Source organism: Solanum lycopersicum, chromosome 3 (genome assembly GCF_036512215.1).
Source record: "Solanum lycopersicum chromosome 3, SLM_r2.1".
In the NCBI taxonomy this organism is placed as follows: domain Eukaryota; kingdom Viridiplantae; phylum Streptophyta; class Magnoliopsida; order Solanales; family Solanaceae; genus Solanum; species Solanum lycopersicum.
The window spans coordinates 66,657,504-66,684,957 of NC_090802.1; the positions used below are offsets into that span (position 1 = coordinate 66,657,504).

Genomic DNA, 27,454 nt, shown 5'->3' on the forward strand with positions numbered 1-27,454 from the left:
AGAGGGAGGAGAGAGGCGAGCGAAAGGGGGCAGAGATTGGGAGAGGTGTGAATTGTATATGTATATCAGTTAGATAATCATATATTGTACATATGTATTTGTATATCCGACGAGCGAAATTAAGAGAGGAGGAGAGAGGTGAGCTAGATGGGGAGAGGGAAGAGAGAGAGGAGCAGAGAGGACAATAATTTGTATAATTCCCATCTTGTTTGCATAATTTGCAGGTACGTTTGTATAATTGAGAAATATAAAGTCTGAATTATACAAGTATGATAATACTCGAAATAACGAATCAATACAAACATAAACATATGAACTTTAAACAATTATACAAAATGTATTATACAAATTACATTATATTAGTTATATTACAAAATTTGAAGACTACATGTTTATACAAACTTTAAAAAGCTACACACAAAAAGATTGAATGTATATGACGACAAAATTGAAAAATCAATCGAAATTATTGTCATATACAATTCAAATCATCGTATACAAATATAAAAAAAGTTATGAATTATTAGTTGCTAATTATACGAATAAAAAAAATTATACAAACGTGACTAATTATACAAACTCAAAATCAGCCACATATTTAATGATTAATATTAATCGTAAATAATATTTATAACAAACTATAATTATGATAAGTAATTAAATAACATATATTTTTTTAATCGCATAATTATCCTGACAACTTAAAGAGGAGGTAACAAGTATAGTCTAAGCTCTGTAGAAAAAAGTTAGGAGGTTTGGTTTCTGTAATAAGTTTGAGTTGCTAAAATGACTTGAGGTAATTTCATGTCTGTTGCGTAACCCTATGTTTTTTCTAATCGTTCCTTCTAGATTTATGTGACAACTAATGGAGAAGTCCAATGAATTATAGCTCAACTTTTCTTTAACTTTTTTTAAAAATTTAATATTATATGTTTCAAATGAAATTCATCGATCGATACAATAGGTAGGTGTTAATGTAGTTCTCACTTATTACTATTCCATTTTAATCAAAAATCTCAATCAAATATCAAATTTAATATTCGATAAGAGGTTTAAAATATCGTCTAGTAAGTTTTCTATAGCACAATTTCATATTAACTAAGTGAGGGGATTTATAAGTATTAGATTGGAGCAGCTAGTTGTTGTGCAGAACCATTATCTTCTTTTTGTAGGCGTAGGTTATTGGGTTCATTTAAAAATATTCTTTGATGAAATAATTATTTTATTTATATATGATCAATTTTTTTTAAAATTCAAATATAGACAGTATTTTAAAAAGCGGGAGCATAAGGCAAGGCGTTTTATACAATGGGATGAGGCATAGGTTTTGAGACATGAAACGTAAGTTCCATGGATTTACGAGGCATAAATTCCATGATATTGAGACATCTAATGTATATTCAATTTTATAGTTTTATTACTAATAAAATAAACAAAATTAGATCTTTTAATGATTTTAAAAATAAATATTTATAAATAACCTATAATATATAGAAATTATATTATGATTTTTAATTGACATAACTATTAATAATCAACAAATGAAGAAAAAAGTATTATAATTACTATTTGAGAAATGTCATTACACCAGTAATAATAAAATATGATTTCAAGCAAGAAAAAAAAGAAATTAAGAACGCCAGACCTACGTTATTACGCTCAGAACTTACGTTTTTATGCCCAAAGCTTACGCCTCAAATTTTAGAACTTACGCCTTATGAATCTACACCTTTAATTTACGCCCTATAACTTTTTTATGCGCGCCGCCCTGAAACTTGCCCCAAAAACGTTTATGAAAATATTGTATATAATAGATAATAAATATTAAACCCCCTTTAACAAATTTATGTGTTTTCTTAATAAAAAATGCTAATTCCACAGAACAAATTTTGTGTACTAAAATTAGTGATGCTCTCCATTACCCTCAAATTCTAGATTCGTCTTTAATTACGGTTATAAAAATATACTCGATATAATTACACATAATAGTGTCTAAGAAAAAGAAATGTAGTACTCACTAAACAACAAAATATAACAAACATATTTATTTTCAAAGGGAGGCTACCCCTAACCCTAAGAAGAGTGGGATAAGCCTATAAAAAGGAGTAGATTTCTAAGAAGAGTAAGTAGTTTTGTTAAATGGCAATTTTGGAATATATGGAAGACCATGAGAACCACATTAAATGCATAGATTTTCAGTAACCGTCGTTGAAAATGATCATACAAAAATGCAGTTAATGGTAAAATATTAATTAAAAGAAAAAGGAATTCAAAGAAGCAAACAAAGAAATGGGACCAAATGTTTTGAAATAGTCTTTTATTTCTTGTCAAGTCTTGCTTCACTTTTTTTTTCCTTTTTATTAAAAAAAAAGCATTGATTCTACGTGTATAATCAAATAGAGTTAGATTTTGAAGCGTATAAATTTTGAATCTTATGAGGATTTTTTCGGAGTTGATAAGTTTTAAATTAATGATTTAAAAAATTTAAAATTTTTGAGTTCGACTGAATACTTAACTCTTAAATTTTACGTAATTTTTTTTAAGTTGATAAATTCTAAATTAATAATTGAATTTAAACTAAAGTTACTAAGTTTGACTGACTAACTAATTGCTAATATATGTTGATGCTTGAGAGGGAAGTACTAAAGAATTAAAGGGGACCAAACAAAAATCTAGAATTTGTATATAATTTGCACATGCAACAATTAATGGCACAAGGTATTTATTTGCTTTATTAGATGACACATCCTTTGCTTCAATGTTGTTTCATATCCCAACTTATTAATAAGGAAATTCCTGTCAACATTCTTGTCTTTTCTCTACAAAAAATCATAGCTTTTTGGTACTTGTCACTTTCACACACTCCCTAGTTTTTTTTTCTTTTCAATTTTATTCTGTTTGAGTTTAAGTAGACATTAGTAAATGCAATAAAAAAAACTTAAATAGAGAGGACCAAAAACAAAAAACTATACATTATATTTTATAACTTGTTTTAGACTATTTTGATGAGAAGGTGCGTAATGCAAGGATTAGGGTAAAAGACTAGTAACAAGTCGTTTTGTAAATTGCTTTTCCTTATAAGTTGTGTTAGCATCATTTTCGGTATTTTTACTGTTTCTTTATTTCTCATCTTTAGTTTTCCTTTACTCTATGTTTTGATAAATAATGTGTTTATAGTATAGTTTCCTTGACCCTAAGGTCTATCGGATACTCTCTCCATCCCCTAAAATAAGGATAAAATTGATGTACACTTTATTCTCATCAAAATCCGATTTTTGGGTTACAATTCTTACAGCAGACAGAACATTGTATATACTTATGCCTTGATAAAATCTTTGAGATAACAATTTAGCTATGAAGACAAAACTTACAAACATTATATCTCTAACATATTAAATCAAATCTTAGCGTTTTCATGTTAATTAGAGAAACCATAACTTGCAAAATTCAAATTTTATGTTCAAATTAAATTTTAATTATGTTTAATTTCAGATCATGATTTTAAATGGTCCTAAGATCAGTCAAAATCCAAACTCGAGCAAGTAGTACTACTTTGGCTCTTACTATCAATTATTTTCATTCCAAACAGAATCTTATAACAGAAATATTATAATAAGCTCCAAATCCTCACATGCATAACTTTTATATTCAAAGCTCAAGATCTTAGTATACAGTAAAGGACAGCCGGCACACTGAGTTTTCGCTATAGATAAGATTTGAAAAAAGGATCGGTTTAAAAGGATCTATATACACAACCTTATTTCTATATTTTTGCAAGAGACTGTTTTCACAACTCGAAATCAGTTACTCCAAACTTCAAGATAGTTAATGTGTATATATATATATATATTAGTATACTAAGCTTCCGCTATACCTGCACTTGCACTGCAACCAAAGAAACATTAATAGATTTTCCTTTTTTGAATTGCAACAAAAGCATTTACCAATAATATTTGAGTTAATGACATTTCATTCAAAGTAAATAAAATATTTAACGACATTTATATAAGTTATATATATCCATATTTACTATTGCCGCTAAATATAATAATAACGAAAATTTTATACAATAATGTCACTAAATCCTTTATTTGTTGGAGTGATAGGGTCCGGAGAAATTAAAGGTCAAACCTGCATGAAATTCTATTGTATACAACTCAAACTCGTTACTGTAACAATTATTATGCGGAGGCTATAAAGTCAAACTTCTTTTGTTTTCTTAAAAGTTATTATAACGAATTAAAGATTATTTTTTTTAAACTGCTCAAATGTCCTTCTTGAGATGGGACTCACCAACTATATATCATTCTTCATGAGTAGTCTATTTGAAGCACAAAACTGGGATTGAAGTTTGAAAACTTCAAGATGATATTCATTATTATTTCTCTTATCAGAAATTCATCATGGTCCAAATTGATGCATGCATGTGATCCAATCTTTAAGCAAGCCCAAAATTATCTTAAAGAAATTATATATATATATATATATATATATATATATATATATATATTAATTTAAATATAACAAGAAAAGGCAGCAAATTTACCTATACATCGGTCATTTACACCAAATTTATAGATGGATGCTTAACCATAGTATGACACCCAAAAAGTTTTTAAATATAGCAACTAGCTAGAATTCAGAAACTTCTAATTCTGGTTCAGCCTCTGAACATGTCATGGTGCAACTATGAACTCCGAAAAGATAACACAGAAAGTGTTAATGCTTTTAAATAGATATGTGTTGTTTTGACTTGGAACAGATACTAAAAAGGACAAGATCACATAAATTGAAACGAAGGGAGTATGTTTTCTACAGTGATATTCAAGTTTTTACAAGTCTTGTTGACTTCTTGTTTTACCAATTGAATATGGATTATAAACACGATATATAAACTTAACAAGTGAAGTTGTTCAAGAACTTCCATACATTTCTATAGAAGTTCTCATAAATCTGATTTGATATACTAGAGATATTATATTTCTAAAAATTTACCAGCATAAATAATCCGAATCAAGAGTATAAACACTATGATACCATGTAAGAAAACATTATCCATCCAATATATATGTTAAGGCAACGAATAAGTTGTCCGAAAACAAACAGAAACTCTTACACAATCAACAAATATAGCAAGCACACAGTATGATACAAGGACTTTCTGAGATAATTACACTACTAGTTGAGTGACTATCTCAGCAATCAACTCGTAAATCATCTTTCTAGAGAAAATCTCATCTAATGCATTATGTATTGGTTAATTCTAAAATTTATGTAAACAAAAGAAAACCCTTTTTACTATCAAGACAACAAGTTGTTGAGCTAAATGGACAAATAAAACTCACTACCACTCCCTCACATAGCGCATCTATCGCCTTTTGTCTTCCAGTTAAGATGATCAAAATGCATTTGAGGGAGGGTAGAGATCCTTACACAGATCAACTGAATAAAGATCACAATCAGCACTTCTCCTTGCTATCGTCCTCGAAAGTGGACTTGACTTCCTATGGACTTGTAAGTTATCAGTTGAATTCCTCTGCATACTGTGAGACAAGTAATTTGAATTCCTCTGCTTAACCTTTGCCTTAATAGACTTAGTAAGGTTCATGTAGTTTGGTTTCTTGCTATGACCGTCTTCTGGAGGAGTCTGATTTGATCCAAGAGTTTCAGAAGTCGATATGGAAGAATGAGAAGTCGTACTATCATCATATTGATAATAATCAGTATAAGGCTCAGAAGATGAATTAGCAATTTGACAACTCATTGGTCCTCTTGTTGATATCCTGGTGGACATGTTATTCCGTCTTATGCTCACTGAACTACGGTCAGTTAAAGATCCAGCATCATAATCTTCATACTTCCTAGAACTCGGAGTCATCCCTGATGCATCAGTATGAAAATCTTCCACCAGTCTGCTTTCCCAAGGCTTATTCGCCATCCAACGTTCTAACCAAACTGAATCCCCATTAGCCTTAAACTTATTCAGGGTTTCAACTTTCCTAATTCTTGAATTCAGGCTGGGGTTTGTTCTCAGTTTCTGAAATAGATCAGTTGAATATATTTTCAGGCCAATTAGTTACATGTATATAGAAATTTTCTGTCATATTACATGTTTTAAAGAATTAAATATAGTACCTGTTGGGCATATGCAATGGCCCTCTCCCTCTTGATTGCTCCAACTTGTCTCATTTTTAACTTACACCTTACTTCATCCACTGTGCCGGGGCTATCACACCATCCACCCTGAGAAAGCGAAAAGTTAGATAGTTTGAATGCTGCAGTCAGATGTGTAATACCATTTCACCATAACAACTATGACTTTGGTGGAACCAATAAATATACTCTATATAACAGCATTTCGCTATAGCAGCTAAAAAACACGTATCAGGTCAAACACTACTGTTATAGAGAAATACATACCTCAGCTTGCTTAACTGGATCAGCTTGGCTATCAACAAGAGGCCCTTTTGTAGCATCTCCATCAACGGATGTTTGATTGCATCGGGCTCTAACTCGAGACTGCAGCTTGACAAGAGTCTGCATACACTTGAGGGTTACATCAGCTTGCTTTCTCACCTGTCGCCCACGAAATATAGCTTGTAGCCTAACCACGGCTTTAAGTGCCCTTAACGCGCGCCTTGCCTTTTGACATGACAATTAAAATTTCTCATTAGCTATATAAATCATTTGCAAAACATCAAGTGAAAGAAAAACAGAAGGATATAAGGTGTTATAGGTCTAGTTTTTGCCACTCAACATACAATCAAGCAGTTACCTACAAATTATAACTCATCTAGATCTGTTCCCCTTGAATTGCAAACATACATGATTCAATTTCTTTCATGTTCGCATCTGAGTAAGACAAATGGAGCAACAACAAGAACCTAACCAATGAAATCCCCCGAGCCTGGGGAAGGTAGAGTGTACTCAGAATTCACCCATACCTCGTCGAGGTAGAGAGGCTTCAAGTACTTATAAAAAGAAAAAACTAAAAGCAAGACAACACTTAACTATCTACCAATCTTCTACACGGATTAATAAGCTGAACCAAGTATAACAAAAAAGTTAACAACTTTGTGTCCCAAGTCATTCAAATTACCAGAAAACCACGAAAGGCAGCCTGAATTCGAAGAGCAGCCCATTCTTGTTTCACAACCACAAAATCCTTGTGTGGAGCTCTGATGACAGTAGCAATAGCAGCAGCCAAAGCACTATCAGACAGGAATGAAGATTCAGATCCATCCGAATCTCCCAAATTTCCACCCCCTTTTACACCTTTCGAAAACGCCATAGCAATTCCACCCGATGCACTCCTCCACAGCTTCCATTTCCTATTCTTTCCACTACTCTTCTCCTACAAAACCCCCCAAATAAAGTAAAACAATTCAATTATCAAAAAACATCAACCAAAAAAAAAAAAAACAGAAACAGAGTGTACTAGAATTAGCCAATTCAACTTACAGAATCATTTGATTGATTCTTTTTTAAACCAATCAAAGATTTAATCCACTTCCCTGAACCACCCATTCTTGAAAAATATGATCTTGATACAGTTTCTGCAGCTTGATAAATGGTTTTTGTTTTGAGAAAAAACAGAACAGACAGAACAATTATAGAAAATGGTGTCTGAAAACTTAAAGGAAGTTAAAGATAACTGTTGGGATTTGTGAATTTGAAGGGTTTGAGGAGCTTTAATTACTACAGCGAGGAGTTTCTTGGTTTTTGAATTTTGAAATTCTAAAAAGATAACAAAAAAAGGGAAAAGCTGCAACGGATAGTTTTTGGAAAGGGAAAACGATGTCGTTTTGACTGACTTTTGCACTTTCCAACCTTAGTTTAAACTGACGCAATATAATATATTAGTGGGAAAGCGAAAGGAATTTTTGAAAAATAAAATTAGTTAAAACATGCTTTTAAAGTTTAATTAAATTTGCGTGTAATAATAATAATAATAATTAAAGAAAGTCCCCGCGCCTCACGACGTGGGTTTCGTGCACCTTATTACATGAACTATTGCTCACTCCGTCGCGCGGTTAAATACAAAATTTAAGTTGTATAAAAAACATAGTAATGACAAAGTATGATGAAATTGTATAGATTATACTATAAATGAGTTGGTCTATATTTTTATCTTTTGAAAGTTGAATTCAACACACATGTGCATCATACTATGTTTTTTCTATTAGGTTTATTTGTCCTGATTTCTTATTATAAATAGGTTTTAGGACTCTATAAATAGAGAATATTTCTTCTAACTTAATCAGTATTCACAATGTAGTCTCAAGAGATTTGAGAGTTTTGGTTAGGGGGAGAATTATGGGTCACAAGTTTGATACGTTATCACTTGTGTGAATCTCCCATGTATTCCGAGTTAATTGGTTGAGGTTGTTTCACTCTGTATTTTGTACTCTCATATTTATAATGGATTGCTTATCTCCTTTGTGGACGTAGGTCGATTTACTAAACCATGTAAATCTTTGTGTTTTTTGGTATATTTCTCATTGTCTTCTTACTCGTGGTCTTTCGAGGTATGCATTGCTAGTTTCCGTGTTTACACCTGCTTATTTACGGTCCTAACATTTTCTCACAAATAAAATAGGAGCACCCCAAGGTTTGATGAACCTAATTTTAGTTAGCAAGACGTAAGTTCAGGTAAAATTGATTAAATGCCAGATAAAATAATTGAGTTTCAATCATATATGCGTAGAATTCAACCATATGAAATTTTAGACACAATAATTTCAAAAAGAGTAAACTTCTGAAATTGAGTAATTGTATATTTCGATTATTGACTCCCAATCACCATGCTTGTAGAAAGTTTTCTCTTGTATTTCTTAGTTCATGAGCAAAGTTATATTCTTTTATGTTTCATTTTACACAGGAAAATGAGTCAAAATTTACCATTATATTAGTTATTTCACTTAAATTTTGTCCAATTGACATGTTTTTTTGGTTCTTTCTCAAGTCGTTTTCTGAAATCTAACTGGTGTTCCTCCCTATTTATAGCTGGTCTTTTTCCTGGTAACATTTATTAGAGAATTTCAAATTTTAAAAAATTTGAATCATTTTTTGTTACTCGATTTGAATCTTGAATCCATATTAAATTTCATGGACATATTCATACAAGCGTAAATTTAATGACAAAAGTCAAAACATGTTCCTATACGAAATCAAATAAATATGTTTACAAATAAAATATATATTTTTCTCTTAGAATATAAACTAAAGATACTGAATAATAACATAGTCCACTAAAATCCTATTTTTTTTGTTAGAAATTTTTTATGATGTAGACGATGATTGATAAAGAACACTTCTATTATAATTTCCCTATTAGTTGTTTACATGAAGGTGCTCGCATTCGATAAAAATGATCTATTCAAATTTTCTATTTTATTTAGTGCCATCATCTTTTGATTCATTTGATATTTTTAACTTGTCGGGTGCTACGTCATCATCTATCGCGAATTTCTGGATTAAGAACAAAAAACAATAACAATATAGTTAGTTAATTAATCCTCACCTTAATTATATTAATAATCCATATTTAGGAGATCAACTTATTTAAAATAGCATCAATTTATAAATATATTGACCTTAACATTGGTGAGGTCAACATGGTGGTCCTGAAGAAAACTTATTATCTCCTCAAAATGTTCTTCCGTTGGTCTATAATGACCACTGTATGCCCATATTGCCTGTCAAAATTAATTACATGAGAAAAAAAAATTGCCAAGAAATAATTTTCTTTATGTATACATTTTTTAGTGTAGATTGGTAAGTAAATATAAAATATTATCAACTTATATATAATTCAGGTAAATATTATGGGGTGTGATCGGAGTAATTAAGAGGTGTCATGGTGAATGTGTTGGAGGGTGTGGATAAGAGATTGTTAGTATACTATGACATTTATTAGAAGCCTGTATACGTTTTTGCTCATGAAATATGTATAAATATTAAGTTTAGAATTCAATTATTAAAACTTGAAAGTGATTATTTTAAAATGCAGTTACGTACCTTGAGATTTCCGTTAGAGACGACCAATCTTCCAGATGATAGAGAAGCAGCTCCAGCTAGAAAACTAGAGTGGTGAAAATGGTGTGTTTGCTTCTGCCCAACATATAAGGTCCTTGAGGTACTGAGCACAAAAATCCATTTGGTACCCTCAATTGTGTCCACACAAACACCATTTTTCTTGTAAATAAGCTTTCCATTCTTCACAATTACTTCATAAGCTTCCCTCTCTTTCTTCACAAATTACAACAAAAATATCTCATAGTAAATATACCATAACAGTCATCCTCAATAATAACATTAATTGCCAAATCAATTTTATGTCGTTATATATATTCATTATATTACTAACATTTAGTTATAAGAGTAAAAAAAATATATATCTGAATAATAGACGTTTTTACAGAGTTTTGCTTGTGCAATACTAAAAATCCTTAGAAATATTGTTATTGAGGACAACCGTTGGACAAACATTAGAAATATAAACTACAGTGATAATTATTATATGTTCATTATAATACTAACGTTTTTAGAGAGTTTTGCGTGTGCAATACTAAAAATCCTTAGAAATATTGTTATTGAGGACAACCATTGGACAAACTTTAGAAATATAAACTATAGTGATAATTATTATATCCTTATTTTTTTTACTAAGAATCAGACTAAAATTGGCAATAAAATGCTTACTGGTCCAAGATACTTGATACATTGGGACTGTAGATCACTCCTTGAACATTGCTCCACAACAACTTCTGTTCCATCACCAATATCTAACCTGTAAATTTTGTAGTGCACAAACAATTTTTATTCACCTTCTAAAAATAAAAGAAGCTAGCTAATGATTACTATCATATAATTAAGAGTCCGAAGCCTAAAGGGTAAAAAATGTTAACAAAAATTCTAAAACGGTATATGAAATTTCTTTTAAACCAAAAGGGCAAAATCGCTCGCGAAGTAGCGATTTTGTCCATTGGAAAAAACAAAATCGCTGCTATAGCAGCGATTTTGTTAAATTTGATTTTTTTAAAAAAAATAAAATTGAAACAAAATCGCTCCCGAGGGAGCGATTTTCAATTTTCAAAATTTTTTTTTATACCTTTTTAAGTAAGTCGCTGCTTATGCAGCGACATTACCTTAATTATTTTTTTTTGCTTTTTTTATTTAAAAAAGTTTAAATAAAAAAAATATTTTTTTAAAATTACATTGCTGCAATTTTTAATTATTTCTTTTTTAATTTTTAAAAATTAAATCACTAAAAAAAATGGCAGCGATTTATTTATTTATTTTTTTTAAAAAAATTTAATTAAAAATCATTGCTTTGGCAGCTATTTGATTTAAAAAATTGATTTAAACTTTTTTTATAAAAAAAAAAACAAAAAATATTAATTAAAAAAAATTATACACAAGTCGCTGCCTAAGTAGCGACATATCAAAAAAATATTAAAAAAAAGTTTTTTATTTTGAAAATCGCTCCCGAGGGAGCGATTTTGTTATAATTTTTTTTAAAAAAAGAAGCAAATTTAACAAATCGCTGCTATAGCAGCGATTTTGCTTTTTTCAGTGGACAAAATCGCTACTTCGCGAGCGATTTTGCCCTTTTGGTTAAAAAGAAATTTCATATACCGTTTTGGAATTTTTGTTAACATTTTTTACCCTTTAGGCTCCGGACTCATATAATTGAGCTTCTAAAAATATTACCAATTTTTTATTTTTGGTTGTACCTACTAAAAAGCCATGAACAAATTTTGTTGCTAATAAAAAGTTTCAATCGCTAATATTATTCAGAATAGATTAGCAACACTTCCTTTTTTTAGAAGAAAATAATTGTTAGCTATGAACAAATTTTGTAGCTATTAAAAAATTTCATCGCTAATATTATTCAGAATATATTAACAACACTTCTTTTTTTAGAAGAAAATAATTGTTAGCTATGAACAAATTTTGTAGCTAATAAAAAATTTATATCGCTAATATAATTCAGAATAGATTAGCAACACTTCTTCTTTTTTAGAGGAAAATAATTGTTAGCTATGAACAAATTTTGTAGCTAATAAAAAAATTTATCGCTAATATTATTCAGAATAGATTAGCAACACTTCTTTTTTTTTTAGAAGAAAATAAATTGTTAGCTATGTTCAATTTAGCAACAGATTATCGACAAAATTAGTAACTAATTTTAGTTATTGAAGTTCCATATAGTACATACCAGTAGAAAAATGGTTGTAAACTTCCACTGTTGCACCACACATCATGATAACGATTTAGGTTTACACCATATCGATGTCTTGGATCTATCTGAATTTGCATTTTATTTGTAAATAATTGTCAAAAAAACTAGTAATATGCATATTGTTCTTTGTAATAAGAGGACACATTTCACTTACAGCTTCTAACCAGGTCTTGATAGCTAGTTTTTGAGCTTTCTCATTCTTTGACAAGCCCTTTCCAATCTACACCAACAAATTATAATAAAAACATATAAATTAGTAAATGATTTTGACCTTAGTCTCAGAGGCGTATCCAAGAGGGGGTCATCGAGTTCACGTGAACCCATGCTCTCCATTTGAAATTATATATAGATTTGTACATCCATAGTTGAAGTATCATACGATGTGATTGTGATTGGGTGTACCTTTCTAAATGAGGTTAGAAATTTGAATCTTTTACTTATCTCGTTTTTATTGTTCTTTCTAAAATTGGATAACGCTTCTCTGAGTGGTTTGGATATGTAAAAACAATTTTGCACCTATAATTTTAAAATTTTAAATGTTAAACCGATCAAATCTATATCTTAGATCCACCTCTTCGTAATAGTGCATCCATCATTTTAAAATCCTGAATACGCCTCAACTTAGTTCTTAGTAATAGCTTTTAAGATTATCTTTCCATTATATTATATGTGGGAGTACATACAGTCCAATCTTTTTATAATGATAAATATGAAAAAAATGATTCTTATAAACACTCAATTATAATAATACTGAAATGCTATTATTGAGCACGACTGTTATATTTGGTACCTTTGAAGCCCGGATTTGAGCTCGTACCCAGCGCGAAACTGTTGTCTCTGTCTTTTCAACGTCAAAGAAAGAAACAGAACTTTGCGTAAGAGTTGCAAAATCTAGTGCCTTCCATCTGTATAAATTATAAATATGAAATTCAAATTGTATTTGATAAAAAATTATACACAAAATAAAAATGATAGAGATTAATTAGAAACTAACAAGTGTTCTTCAAGGATAACTGTAGAATTTGTCATTAGAAATTATGTGAATATTAATGTAGTTGATCTTTGATTTGCTTCGATTTTCCTTGCTCTTCACTTTAATATTCTTAATTGAACCTGAACCTGATAATATTTAATTAGTATGTGCTTGTAAAAAATATATATAATCTAGAAATATATAACATTTCAAAATTAGTTAAATTCTACGTGACCTTTGAATAATATTTTGACATTTGATTTTTTCTCCAATCTCTAAGCTTCTATTTTTTTTCCTCCTTCCGTCTAAGAAGGGGTGTAATTTACACTTTTGTCTTTTTCTGTTTTTTTTTTTTCTCAATTAAAATCTTTTATAAAGATTATGCATCTTTTAATAGATTTCAATTTTTGTTTGATTCTGGTTATTGAAATTTGCAATTATTAATTTCTGCATAACATAATTAGTATAACATGATTTTTTCAATTAATTATTAGAAGCAAAAGTTTTTTTCATCACAGATTAGTGGAGACTATGCTATAGAAGATTTTTTTTCAATAGAAAAAGCGTAGTGACAATAAATTGGAAACTTCTCAATTTTTCCAATATGAATACATTATAATCCAAAAATGAATTTTTAGTAGTGTGTAATGAGGACCAAATGAAAGAACGATAATTAGGAAATATACAAAAATGAGAATTATCGTGAAATGCTAGTTTATTGACTTTTACCTTTTCTCTGCTATTTGAACTTGACTTTTACCATTTGTTATCTGCAAATTTGACTCTATTTCGAAGAGTAAAAACTGAAACAAAGAGATAGTTGAGACTTGAGGTGTCAAAAAGACTTACTTGGATTGAAATGGATTGATCAAAATGAGCTAAAATGTCAGTTATAACAATGCAAAGTAGTTCCCTAATATTCAGCATATTACAATTGTTGGGTTATGGGTCTTTTTTCCCTTCCTATGTGGATAAATAAAAGCCCAATTTGGACCAACTCATTTTTGCCCATAGGCCCATTCTTATGAGGCAAATATAAATCTATTTAGGGTCTTATTTTCAAATACACAGAGAGAGTTTTTCAGCAGCCAAAAGAGAGAAAAAGAGATAAATTCGCAGTCAAAAATCTAGCCATAACAACCAACTTCAAATTGCGATTCCCGCTTCGTTTCTTGTCTGATTGAGCTGATTTTTGGACAGCATATTATCTTCATCTCAATCTTTGATTAGGAACTGACAGAGTTGGATTTGGTGGTCTGCAGCTTCAGTTTTGCTGTCGTGAACAGTAGCTGCGAAATTGGTGATTTTGCTCCTTTAATTCTCTAGATTTGGTGCAATCTTATTTTGTTGTTGCTCGTTGTTTGACACTTGTTTTGTGGCCAATTTTGGAGAACAATATTGTAACTCTTGGTGATTATAGTGGAGCTTTTGGTCCCGTGGTTTTTTACTCTTCACATCGAAGGGTTTTCCACGTAAATCTTGGTGTCTTGTGTGATTGGTTTATCATTGCCTTGTTATATTTGTTTGGTTGAATTACTTTCTGCCTTACTATCATATTGCTTGTGGTTGTTTGTTTTCTCTTGGTTCAAATCGAAAAGGGAAAGTATAGACTTGGGTATTCTTCCGCTGTTATCTTGTCAGGCATTCTTTGTTAGTGCCTTGTCTTTTCCAACAAAGTGGTATCAGAGCATTGGTTATTGTTGATTGTCGTTTTGAATGATGGAGGCAAATATGAGCAAAATGGTGTGTTTAACTGGTAGTAACTATCATATTTGGAGAGGCAAGATGAAAGATCTTCTATTTGTCAAGAAGATGCATTTACCTGTGTTTGCTTCTAATAAGCCTCAGACTTTGAATGATGAAGAATGGGAATTTGAGCATCTGCAGGTTTGTGGCTATATTAGACAATGGGTTGAAGATAATGTTAGAAATCATATTGTGAATGAGACACATGCCAAAAGTTTGTGGGACAAGCTCGAGACACTTTATTTCAAAGACTGGCAACAACAAGTTGTTCCTATTGAAACAATTAATGAATATCAGGTATATAGAGGGGACTCCTATTTCTGATCATATTAATGATTTTCAGGGTGTTCTTGACCAGCTGTCCGGAATGGGTGTAAAGTTTGATGATGAGATACAGGGACTTTGGCTTCTTAATACTCTGCCAGACTCTTGGGAAACTCTTCGAGTTTCTTTAACTAATTTTGCTCCCAGTGGTGTTGTAACCATGGAATATACTAAGAGTGGTGTCTTAAATGAAGAAATGAGAAGAAGATCTCAAGCCTCATCTTCTTCAGCTTCACACTCCGATGTTTTGGTTACTGAAGATAGGGGGAGAAATAAGTCCAGAGGTCAAAATGATAAAGGTAAAAGTAGAAGCAAGTCAAAGTCTAAATACAAGAATACTACATGTGACTATTGCCACAAGAATGGGCATATCATGAAATATTGTTACAAGCACAAGAGAGATATGAGACAACAAAAGAGAGAAGGCGATAATGAAAATCGTGTTGCTGTTGTTGCTAATAATGATCTTCTTGTTTCTTGTGATGAAAATGTCATTAATCTTGTTCGTGATGAGTCTAGCTGGTTTGTGGATTCTGGTGCTACTTCTCATGTCACGCCAAAGAAGGAATTATTTTCTTCTTATACTCCAGGTAATTTTGGAACGTTGAAAATGGGCAATAATCATGAAGTTGAAGTTATTGGCATTGGGACAGTTTGTTTGGAAAGTAACAATGGTTCCAAACTAGTTCTTAATAATGTCAAGCATGCTCCAGATGTTCGCTTGAATTTGATTTCTGTGGGATATCTTGATGATGAGGGTTATGTTAATACACTTGGTGCTGGCCAGTGGAAGCTTACTAGAGGTTTGATGGTTGTGGCCCGTGGTCACAAGTTGTCTAACTTGTATGTATTTCAGGGCTCCATGTCCAGAGACTCAGTAAATTTGGTGGAGAATGATACTTCATCAGAGTTATGGCATAGAAGGCTGAGTCATATGAGCGAGAAGGGGATTGATAGTTTGGCTAAGAAAAATTTGCTTTCTGGAGTGAAACAAGCAAAGTTGAAGAAATGTGTTCATTGCTTAGCCGGTAAACAGAAAAGAGTTTCTTTTCAGAGTCATCCGCCTTCAAGAAAGCTCGATTTGCTGGAGTTGGTACATTCTGATTTGTGTGGTCCTTTTAAGGTAAGATCTCATGGTGGTGCACTTTACTTTGTGACTTTTATTGATGATCATTCTCGCAAACTCTGGGTATTTCCTTTGAAGTCCAAGGATCAAGTACTTGATGTGTTCAAGGATTTTCAGGCCTTGGTTGAAAGACAAACAGGGAAGACATTGAAATGCATCTGCTCAGATAATGGTGGTGAGTATATTGGTCCTTTTGATAGATATTGCAGAGAGCAGGGTATTAGGCATCAGAAAACTCCCCCAAAGACTCCTCAGTTAAATGGTTTAGCAGAGAGGATGAACAGAACTCTAGTTGAGAGGGTTAGATGTATGCTTTCAGATGCTAAGCTGTCAGATTCCTTTTGGGCAGAAGCACTTAATACTGCTGCTTATGTTATCAATTTATCTCCTGCTGTTGCTTTAGATGGTGATGTCCCTGACAGAGTTTGGACTGGTAAGAATGTTTCTTATGATCATCTTAGAGTCTTTGGGTGTAAAGCCTTTGTACTTGTTCCTAAGGATGAAAGGTCAAAGTTGGATGTTAAAACTAGGCAGTGTATCTTCATTGGTTATGGTCAAGATGAATTTGGCTATCGTTTCTATGATCCTGTTGAGAAGAAACTTGTTAGAAGCCGTGATGTTGTGTTCTTTGAAGACCAAACAATTGAAGATTTTGACAAAGCTGACAAGGCTGATTTTCAGACTAGTGAGAGCTTAGTTGATGTTGATCCAGTTCCTTTGACTATTGCACCGGAAGAAAATCTTCATAATGATGAAAATCAAGTTGATAATGAAGATGGTGATCATGTTCAGAATGACCGGCATGATGTTGTTGATGCTCCAGTGCAAGATGATGTGGTTGTCCAACAACCAATTATAGATGCTCCAAAGAGTTCTCTCAGACGATCTAGTAGAGAGAGAACTCCTTCATCTCGTTATTCACCCAATGAGTATGTACTCTTGACTGACGGGGGAGAACCTGAGAGTCTTGATGAGGCCATGGAAAGTGAAGAAAAAGAAAGGTGGTTTGATGCTATGGAAGATGAGATTAAATCCTTGCATGATAATCACACATTTGATTTGGTTAAGTTACCTAAAGACAGAAAAGCTTTGAAAAACAGGTGGGTTTTTCGGGTGAAACACGAAGATGGTAATCCTGTTCCACGGTAAAAAGCTAGATTAGTTGTCAAGGGATTTAATCAGAAAAAGGGAGTTGATTTTGATGAGATATTCTCTCCAGTTGTGAAGATGTCATCCATTCGTGTGGTTCTAGGCTTGGCTGCAAGTCTAGATTTAGAGGTTGAGCAAATGGATGTTAAAACTGCTTTCCTCCATGGTGACTTAGATGAAGAAATTTATATGGAGCAACCGGAAGGTTTTGAAGTCAAGGGTAAAGAGAATTATGTTTGCAAATTGAAGAAGAGCTTGTATGGTTTGAAACAAGCTCCCAGGCAATGGTACAGGAAGTTTGGTTCTTTTATGAGTCAGCAGGGCTTCAAGAAGACTTCTTCAGACCATTGTGTTTTTGTGCAAAAGTTCTCTGATGGTGACTTTATTATTGTGTTGCTTTATGTTGATGACATGCTTGTTGTTGGTCATAATACTTGCAGGATTCAGAAGTTGAAGCAAGAGTTGAGTAAGTCTTTTGCTATGAAAGACTTAGGTTCAGCAAGGCAGATTCTTGGTATGCAGATTGTCCGTGATAGAAAGGCCAAGAAATTGGTATTATCACAAGAGAAGTACATTCAGAAAGTACTTCGCAGATTCAACATGGATAAAGCTAAGGTTGTCAGTACACCTTTAGCTATGCACTTCAAATTGAGCACGAAACAGTGTCCTTCTAGTGATGATGAGAAGGAAGATATGAAGAAAGTTCCTTATGCTTCAGCTGTTGGTAGTTTGATGTATGCGATGGTTTGTACAAGACCGGATATTGCTCACGCTATTGGAGTTGTTAGCCGTTTTCTTTCTAATCCGGGAAGAGAACATTGGAATGCTGTGAAGTGGGTTATGAGATATCTTTGTGGCACTTCTAGTCTGAGTTTGTGTTTTGGTACAGGGAAGCCTATTCTTTGTGGTTATACTGATTCAGACATGGCTGGTGATGTTGATACTCGCAAGTCTACTTCAGGGTACTTGGTTACTTTTGCAGGGGGAGCTGTGTCTTGGCAATCTAGGTTGCAAAAATGTGTTGCTCTATCTACTACAGAAGCTGAGCTTATTGCTGTCGTTGAAGCTTGTAAAGAATTGCTTTGGATGAAGAGATTCTTGGGGGAACTTGGTTGTGCTCAAGAGAGGTATGTGCTTTATTGTGACAGTCAAAGTGCTATACATCTTGGCAAGAATTCTACGTTCCATGGTCGGTCTAAACACATTGATGTGAGATACCATTGGATTCGAGATGTGTTGGATTCTAAGTTGCTTGAGCTTGAAAAGATTCATACAAATGACAATGGTTCCGATATGATGACTAAAGCTTTGCCAAGAGGGAAGTTTGAATATTGTTGCATGGTCGTCGGGATGGCGGTCTCCTCCACATAGTCGTGAGGGGAAGAATTGTTGGGTTATGGGTCTTTTTTCCCTTCCTATGTGGATAAATAAAAGCCCAATTTGGACCAACCCATTTTTGCCCATAGGCCCATTCTTATGAGGCAAATATAAACCTATTTAGGGTCTTATTTTCAAATACACAGAGAGAGTTTTTCAGCAGCCAAAAGAGAGAAAAAGAGAGAAATTCGCAGTCAAAAATCCAGCCATAACAACCAACTTCTAATTGCGATTCCCGCTTCGTTTCTTGTCCGATTGAGCTGATTTTTGGACAGCATATTATCTTCATCTCAATCTTTGATTAGGAACTGACAGAGTTGGATTTGGTGGTCTGCAGCTTCAGTTTTGCTGTTGTGAACAGTAGCTGCGAAATTGGTGATTTTGCTCCTTTAATTCTCTAGATTTGGTGCAATCTTATTTTGTTGTTGCTCGTTGTTTGGCACTTGTTTTGTGGCCAATTTTGGAGAACAATATTGTAACTCTTGGTGATTATAGTGGAGCTTTTGGTCCCGTGGTTTTTTACTCTTCACATCGAAGGGTTTTCCACGTAAATATTGGTGTCTTGTGTGATTGGTTTATCATTGCCTTGTTATATTTGTTTGGTTGAATTACTTTCTGCCTTACTATCATATTGCTTGTGGTTGTTTGTTTTCTCTTGGTTCAAATCGAAAAGGGAAAGTATAGACTTGGGTATTCTTCCGTTGTTATCCTGTCAGGCATTCTTTGTTAGTGCCTTGTCTTTCCCAACAACAATTGCTCAATGCAGGTTAATATAGTTTAAGCCACAAATTCGATTTTTTTTTTTTAAAGAAAATTAGATTTGGGATATGTAAAAATTCAAAAAAAAAAGTTACATCTTATAATTAGCCCTATCTATTAGGCATTAGCTCGAAATTTCATTGCAATGTGTAATATCTATATATGAAATCAATTATTGCACCCTAAGCCCATTTAATTGTTCTTGTTAATCCCTAAATTTGTGTTTAGGATAACAATTGAATTTGTTTAAGAACACACCGATTTTAATGACCAAATAGTGAGTTCTTGTCTTCTTGATGCTAGGTTTCTTGATAAATGTAATTAATATAATAAATGAAAAATTTACACCATGAAGTAATTAATGGAAGAAAAAAGAATACTGTATCTTATTAGTTCTTTTGAGTTAATATTTTTTATAATCACTCAACTAATAATTTTTTCACATAGTATTATTCAAACTTGATCTAACTACGTGAAACTGATCCTGTGATGAGATAAAAGGGTGTAGTCCCTGGTTATTGTAGTTGAAAAAATTTCTTAGTGATTAGCAACTTTCACATATAGCAAACACAAAATTTATATTTGTATGTTATAACAAAGTTTGCATAATTGCGCTCCATAGCAAACATAAATATGTACAATTCATTAAACATATATAAAGAAACCAAATGTATAATTCGCTATACATATACAATAGAAAACAGTTGTACACAAATCAGTTATATAATTTGTGTATGTATAAAACGAGAAAGAGAAAAAAATAAAAGAAAATTAGGCAGGAAAATATTTGTATTGTATAATCATAAGTGTATAAGACGAAAATATATGTATTCTCAGGTATACATACAATTTTCTCTCGCTTTATTAAAACAGAAACACAATTTATACATTTCGTTTCTGTTTGTCTAAGCGATGGAGGCGAGGGTGGCGAGCGAGATCTGGGAGAGGGAACGAAAATGTATGTGTATATATAAATTTTTCTCGCTTTATACAAACACATTTTGTACATTTGTGTTTGTATAAAAGTGAAAGGGAGCAAGCGAAAGAAGGAGATGGGTGACTGACAAACAGTTTACTACCGGACATAATTAAATCAAAGTGTGATTATAACATTTAATTTGATTGATTAGTTTGTTATTCATATAATTTTCCCTATGATGTACCAGTTTAGTTTTAAAAATAAATTGTTGCATTCAGATTAGTGTGTATCACATTAGATTTCTTGAGTTTAGTGTGGTGAAAGAGATAATTGATTTGAATTCTTATCGCACTGTATGTGTTCATTTTTAATTAAAAATTAAAATAGTTCTACCTCCACGAGCTAGTGTCGTAGTGACAACGAGATGATTATGATAATAAAAACAACAAATTATTTTTTAAATTGTCAATCTTTGTGTGTATATCAAATTCGAATAAAAAGTAAAACCAACAACTAACATAAAATTAGTTAACTCATTTAATTTTGAAATATTGTAATGTATGGAACAATAAAACATTTTTCTTTTTAAACAACTCTTTAACTAATATGTAAATATTTAAAACTCTTGAACTATGAATATATCATGATATAATTAGTTCTCGTCAAACTCAGTAATTTAGTTTTCTATCAATATTTTGGCGGGAAAGGGAAATAGAAGAAGAAATAGGAAGAATCTAGAAGCCTAGTATTACTAAAATTATTTAATTTCACTTTAACCGACTATTTAATTATAATAATTAGGCACATTCCATATAGAAAGAAAACATATAATTATAGTTTCCATATAATTATAGTTTCCTAATAGTATCTATCTTTTAATTTAAAAGTTTCCTAATATCATTAAGCCCATTCCATATAGAAAACATATAATCATAGTTTCCTAATCTTTTAAATAAACCTATTTCAAATAGAGAAAATTTTCCTAAAATCATTAAGCCTATTCCATATAGAAAACGGATTTACTGATTGCTATATATAACTAAAGGTGGGATACATCAAAATTTCAACACATAAAAAAATTTGTCAACAAAATATTAGGTTAAGTCGTTAAGTAATAGTTGCTAGGTTAATTAACATGAAGATCACCACGGAAAATGAAGAATGGGAATTAAATCCTAAAAAACTCAGAGTCAAAAAACTCATTGGCTATGGAGGTTTTGGATCAGTTTATGCAGGTGTTTATGATGGAAAAAAAGTCGCTGGTACGTACTAACTTTTTTTTCGATAGGTTCAATTTTTAGTATTGTTAATATTATGGATTCAAAGAGTAGTATGCATAATTTTATATATATAAAAAAGAATTGGTGAACTTTTAATTAAAATACATTCTTTGTATGAATTTCAGTTAAAATATTTGATTTGGAAGATAAGAAGAAGAATTCATCAGAAGGATTGATGGAAGAGGTATTCATGCAAGAAGTTTCTATTTGGAGCACACTTGAACACTCCAATATTGCAAAGGTATATATCTACTTCATTATTTTCTCTTTTTCCTTATAATATTATTCGTTTATTTACAAAGTTAACTTCCCATCTATTTAAGCATTATTATTTGAAATAGACGTAACACATGTATATGTCATTTAATTTGACACCAACTAGCATAACACTCTTTAATTTTGGTTGTGCACTCGTAGACATATAAACTTATATAATCAAACAAATTGACACATTCATCCTGTACGGTATCCTACATGACAATTTTGTATCTTATGTGATATCTTACATGTATTATATGCGACGTAGAACTTGTGTGTCTATTTATTCAATTTTTAACAAATTTATGTATCTACTTATGCATAATCAAAGTTGAAAGACCTACCATACATGTCAGTTTGAAAGATATTTATTCATTATGATTTATGCCTTTTGAAATATTGTCCTTTCTTTTCTTATTGAGCCTATAATAGAATATTAGCTGATAACAATTAAATATATTAATTTTGTGCAGTTTATTGGAGCTATAAAAAAGAATGATATGTCAAAGATAAAAATGAAGTGTCAAAAAGGTTCAGTAAATGGATGCTGCATTGTTGTGGAATATGTTAGTGGAGGAACTCTTACATCCTATCTTTCAAAATACACACTGAAGAAGAAGTTACCTTTGGATACTATTCTTCAGCTTGCAATCGATGTTGTTAAAGGGTATGTATGCATCTTCATCTATTATCTAATTCATAAACATATTAAACCATATGTTAAAATTTTCATTCTAACAATAATAATACGTATAAATTGCAGATTAAGTTACCTTCATTCAGAAAAGATTGCTCATAGAGATGTGAAGACTGAAAATTTACTTCTTGACAAAACTGGAAGAGTGAAGATAATTGATTTTGGAATATCAAGTCATTTTTTTTCTCTTGGCTTGAATTATTCTCCTATGATGGTTGGAACAAGTGGGACTATTGGTTACATGGCTCCGGAGGTACGTTACATCATCTTTGAAATATTCTTTATGAGATAAACACATCTACATTCAACGTTGATTAGTTTCATCTCCGAACTATTAATAGTGTTAGAAACACTACTTTACTTGACAAACTAAACTTAAATACATCCCGATTTTACAACATGAATGATAAACCCCTAAATTCTCAACAAGTCTAGTATTAAAAGTCGCATGCTCCTACAAGAACTTCAACACTTCCTTTGTAAATTGAAAGTACTAAATTATCTTTTCTCTTTCTTTTTTATTTCACCAGGTTTTGAGCGAAGTGTCGTATGATCATAAGTGTGACGTCTATAGCTTTGGAATTTGCTTGTGGGAAATGTATACTTGTTTAGATCCATATCCTGAACACATTTCTCGTAGTAAAATCTCACATCAACTTTATAAGGTACTTACCTTCTTTTCATCGATTCATCAGTTCGTTACAAACTCAACATGTTATATATATGTACATACTCAACTTTAAGTAATTGGGTGTACTAACAAGTTGTTTTGGAAATTACAGGATCGAAGGCCTGAGATACCAAAATGTTGTCCAACAGCATTGTCGGATATAATGAAAAGATGTTGGGATGTAAAGCCACAGAACAGGCCAGAGATGAAGGAAGTGTTGCAAATGTTAGAAGGCATTCAAACAAGTACAGAAAGAAGAAAACAAAAGCACATGTTTTGTTTTGCCTAGAAGATGCACATAGAAGAAACAAAGTGGAACAAGAGGCAAAGATTAAACGACGAACCAAAAGCATTGAACAGACAAAAGAAGAAGGAGATTACATATAATATCAAAGAGACAACCAATGAAGGCAGTGTTAAGTACTATTAATTGTGAAAAGCACCGTATTAACAAAATATCCTTTACATTATATAGTTAGTCTTTTTGACATTGTTGTTGTAACATCAAAACACTTATTATTAATGAAAAACATTTATTCTGAAAAAACGTGTTTAGGTAATCAATAAAAATGCTTTTAAATAGGAGTAGAAGCCTTTTTTTTTTTTTGCTGTAGGGCAGAAGCAGAAGCAAAGAAGTGTTTGTTTCTAACAGAAAAATATAATATTTGGGTAAATCATGTATGTTTAGTTGATAGGAAAGTTCTTGGCTTGTTAGAAGAAAAGGAAGGACTTTTTGGTGCCCTCTAATCCCAATATATCAAACTGTTCAAAATCTTGAAAACACAGAAAGCATGGTCATTGAATGACAGAGACCACAGTGTATCATCAAATCATTCACTGATTGAACATCAATGAAAATAAATAAATACTAAAAAACATAGTACCACAATGAACCCAGAACTCTAAAATGTACATGATATTGTTTAACTAACCTTGGCTTTACTATTATCTTCAACTCTTTTAAAGAACTCATACTATAATCCATATAGTCATGGGTGGTGGTGCTACAACATTACTTATGGGTCGATACTATAATCCCTAGTCAAGGGTGGTGCTACAACTTTACTTATGGGCCGGTAGAATCGAGTAGGTTTGCTTAAATCATGTATTTATGTTATAGGTTCATTTAATACATATAAATACAATTAACATATTTAGTATCATCTCACAAGCAAATTCTGGAATAGGTGACATACATGCGGAATAATAAGAAGCAAGGTTGCAAGGAAATAAACGGCAAAATAACAAAAAGCAGCAGATAGTAACAAATAATTTATCAAAAACTTAATGAAAAGTATTTTCTTGATTCCATAACCATATTGCTAACAAGTGACTTAGTCTGCACATGCTACTTCACTGCCACTCATCAGCTAGTACTAAAGCAAAAGAAAATGAAAACAGTGCATTGAATGGTACTTATCAGCTTTCCTTTTATATGTGCTTGCTTCCCAGGTTAGGTTTCACAGTTCTTACCTCAAATGTTAAAAGAACCAAAATAAAAAAGTTTGTTTAATTATTGGCTCCTCATTCTTTCTTCCCTATTTATTGCAACTCATTATTCAATGGTGATGCTGTAATCAGCTAATCAGCTGCACTTACTTCACTTAGTTCAACTTTAGCCTAATGCTAAAAGTCAATGAAAGGCTTCATTTCTTTGGATGGATGAATTCAGAAACCCTTGCAGGGTCCAATAGAAAATCAAGCTCTTCTTTTTGGATAATAAGAAAAACTTTTTTGGTCACAGTGCTCCCAAGCAGGAGCGGAGCCAGAGTTTCTATAACGAAGTTCAAATTATATATGAAAAGTAAACACGCGAAAAAGATCAAAATGGTTTAATTTTTGTCCTACTTGGCCGTGCCCCTAACGCTTCCCTATCCATGAAAGTAGTTAACTACTCATACATTTTATCATGTACTATATATAATATATTTAAGTTTTGTTCACTAACATAAATTTCAATTTTTTTTTGGTACTGAATCTATCAGACATTGATTCTGTGTACTTATTTCTTGAATTTAAAAACTAAAAAGAATTTAAAGAAAGATTTTCCTTCTTGTCCAGTTCCAGAATATGACCAAAAGGGGGAATAGGTGGCTCTGCAGTCTAGGCATCCACAATTTTTCCCTGTTAATTAACCTGCAATTGCTATAGGCTGCTGTATTCAGGTGTCACTCAGAACCTAAAAAGGGTACTTCCAGTTTCATTTCAAGATTTGAAGCAACGTGTACATAGAGAACAAGAAAGAAAGAAAATAGATACTGTAAATCATAAGGTGAATTGAGTTGTCAAAACAAGACTAGAACAACTAAGCAAAATAAAATTGAAAGAAAAAAGTTGTAAAGGTGTAGGCTTTTTAGCCAGAAAGGTGCAGAATAAAAGTAGTATCACTTGTTTGAGAAGTAAAGATTTCGTTTTTACCAATACAACTTACAGAGTGAGAGAGGCTTAGAGAAATCCAAGGAGCTTTGGAGGGATTGCTTTTTGGGACCTTTCCTTTGCTACCTTTATAAAGCTGCTATCATGATATGGACACCCTTTGAAGTGAACCAAATGATCAATCTCCAATTATTCTAAATCCCCTGTTATTTTTGTCTCTTTCTCTTTCACAGTCTCACTGCCTCATTTATACAAACACTTGGTGTGCCATTATAAAATGAAGTGTAACTTCAGCTATTTCGTCCTAATTATAGTTGCACTCTCCTTATCATGTGTTAATTGCAGGCCATTGACATCAAATCAACAATCTATACACCACAAATTGAGTACAAATAAGGTAATTATCGAAATCTTTTGCCTTTTGATTTCTTCGCATTCGAATGGAGTACTAAACAAGTTCATTTTTTTTCAGGGAAATATGAGCATAGAAGGAGAAAGACAAATGAAAATAGTAGTAGAAAATAGTAATGTGAGTAACGAAGAGATGAAATCGATAGGATCTAGTCCCCCAAGCTGTGACCACAAATGCTATGGATGTATGCCTTGTGAAGCCATACAAGTACCCACCAACACAGGTCGAGTGGGAGTTCAGTACACTAACTATGAGCCTGAAGGATGGAAATGCAAGTGTGGCCCTGCATTCTACACTCCTTAGTCGGACACCGCCCGCCTAATCTATTATCAAAAGGCTTGTCCTTAATCAAGGCTCTCGAATTCAAATTGGAGTGTATGAGTTCTTATGAGTATGTATAGAGGCATTAAGAGAATTTTGTCGATAGTAAAAGTTGGGTAAGAAACAAAAGATTTGTGTCGATGGTTTAATCTTCTAATTCCACGCTTTGTTTTTTAAAAATAGATGCATGTTTAGGATAAAATATATTTTATAATAAAGCTCAAAGGAAGTAATATATTCTGTTTTGTTCAACTCTGACATTCATTTCAATAATAATCACATGTATGAAACTTTTATCATTCTTTTAATATTTATTATAATCATATTTTCACGCTTAGGATTAATTGTTGTAATTCAAATCACTATCAACTTCCAGACTATGAATTAGCAGCACATTTATTTGTTTTTTAAAACAAATAAATCTAGTCTAGCTACAAGGTAGCAAAATGGTACGTAAGTTTAGTTTAGTTATTATAATTTTCAAACTATTTAATTTGTAGCCAGTACTGACAAAGTTTAGCTCCTACTATTTAATTTGTAGCCAGTACTGACAAAGTTTAGCTCCTTCTCGGCAAGTAACTTCAAGCAAAACAGATCAAACATAATTTAATCGCAATTTCAACAAGCAAACGGCCAAAATGAAACAAACCTTTAATTTAGATACTTTTCTTTTTGTGACATCGAGAAGAAAACCATCATTCTTTACTTTTGCACTATAATCATGCTTACTGATTAATTAATTTAATTTTAAGTAATTAACATGATCGAATTATTTAATATTTAATCTAAAAGGAAAGAATATTGAATAGAGTTCTATTGA

The 27,454-nt window shown here is 31.8% G+C and overlaps 3 protein-coding genes across 4 annotated transcripts; 1 reads left to right on the forward strand and 2 right to left on the reverse strand.

Moving 5' to 3' along the window:
- Window positions 1-5,041: 5,041 nt before the first annotated feature.
- LOC101254372 (SUN family protein SUN11) lies at window positions 5,042-7,705 on the reverse strand. The gene is made up of 5 exons (XM_004236338.5): window positions 7,462-7,705; window positions 7,100-7,354; window positions 6,421-6,642; window positions 6,136-6,243; window positions 5,042-6,037 (listed from the first exon to the last, which is right to left on the reverse strand). The coding sequence occupies exons 1-5, from the start codon at window positions 7,525-7,527 to the stop codon at window positions 5,399-5,401; spliced, it is 1,290 nt and encodes a 429-aa protein (XP_004236386.2). The 5' UTR covers window positions 7,528-7,705; the 3' UTR covers window positions 5,042-5,398.
- Window positions 7,706-9,190: 1,485 nt separating this feature from the next.
- LOC101254077 (IQ domain-containing protein IQM6-like) lies at window positions 9,191-26,933 on the reverse strand. 2 transcript variants are annotated; one of them, XM_026030227.2, is made up of 11 exons: window positions 22,932-23,070; window positions 22,783-22,850; window positions 13,950-14,023; window positions 13,242-13,366; window positions 13,038-13,152; window positions 12,402-12,467; window positions 12,224-12,312; window positions 10,705-10,792; window positions 10,021-10,251; window positions 9,597-9,698; window positions 9,191-9,471 (listed from the first exon to the last, which is right to left on the reverse strand). In XM_026030227.2, exons 4-11 carry the CDS (start codon window positions 13,274-13,276, stop codon window positions 9,394-9,396), a joined length of 804 nt encoding a protein of 267 aa, XP_025886012.2. In that variant the 5' UTR covers window positions 13,277-13,366; window positions 13,950-14,023; window positions 22,783-22,850; window positions 22,932-23,070; the 3' UTR covers window positions 9,191-9,393. The 2 variants fall into 2 exon arrangements, with proteins under 2 accessions (XP_025886012.2, XP_069151536.1); XM_069295435.1 differs by lacking the exons at window positions 9,191-9,471; window positions 22,932-23,070 and adding an exon at window positions 25,957-26,933 and having other exon boundaries at window positions 9,503-9,698.
- LOC101253769 (serine/threonine-protein kinase 52-like) lies at window positions 21,432-26,616 on the forward strand. Its single transcript, XM_069296034.1, has 8 exons — window positions 21,432-21,882; window positions 22,026-22,141; window positions 22,632-22,825; window positions 22,922-23,108; window positions 23,386-23,520; window positions 23,638-23,770; window positions 25,691-25,797; window positions 26,374-26,616. Exons 1-8 carry the CDS (start codon window positions 21,756-21,758, stop codon window positions 26,614-26,616), a joined length of 1,242 nt encoding a protein of 413 aa, XP_069152135.1. The 5' UTR covers window positions 21,432-21,755.
- Window positions 26,934-27,454: the final 521 nt, after the last annotated feature.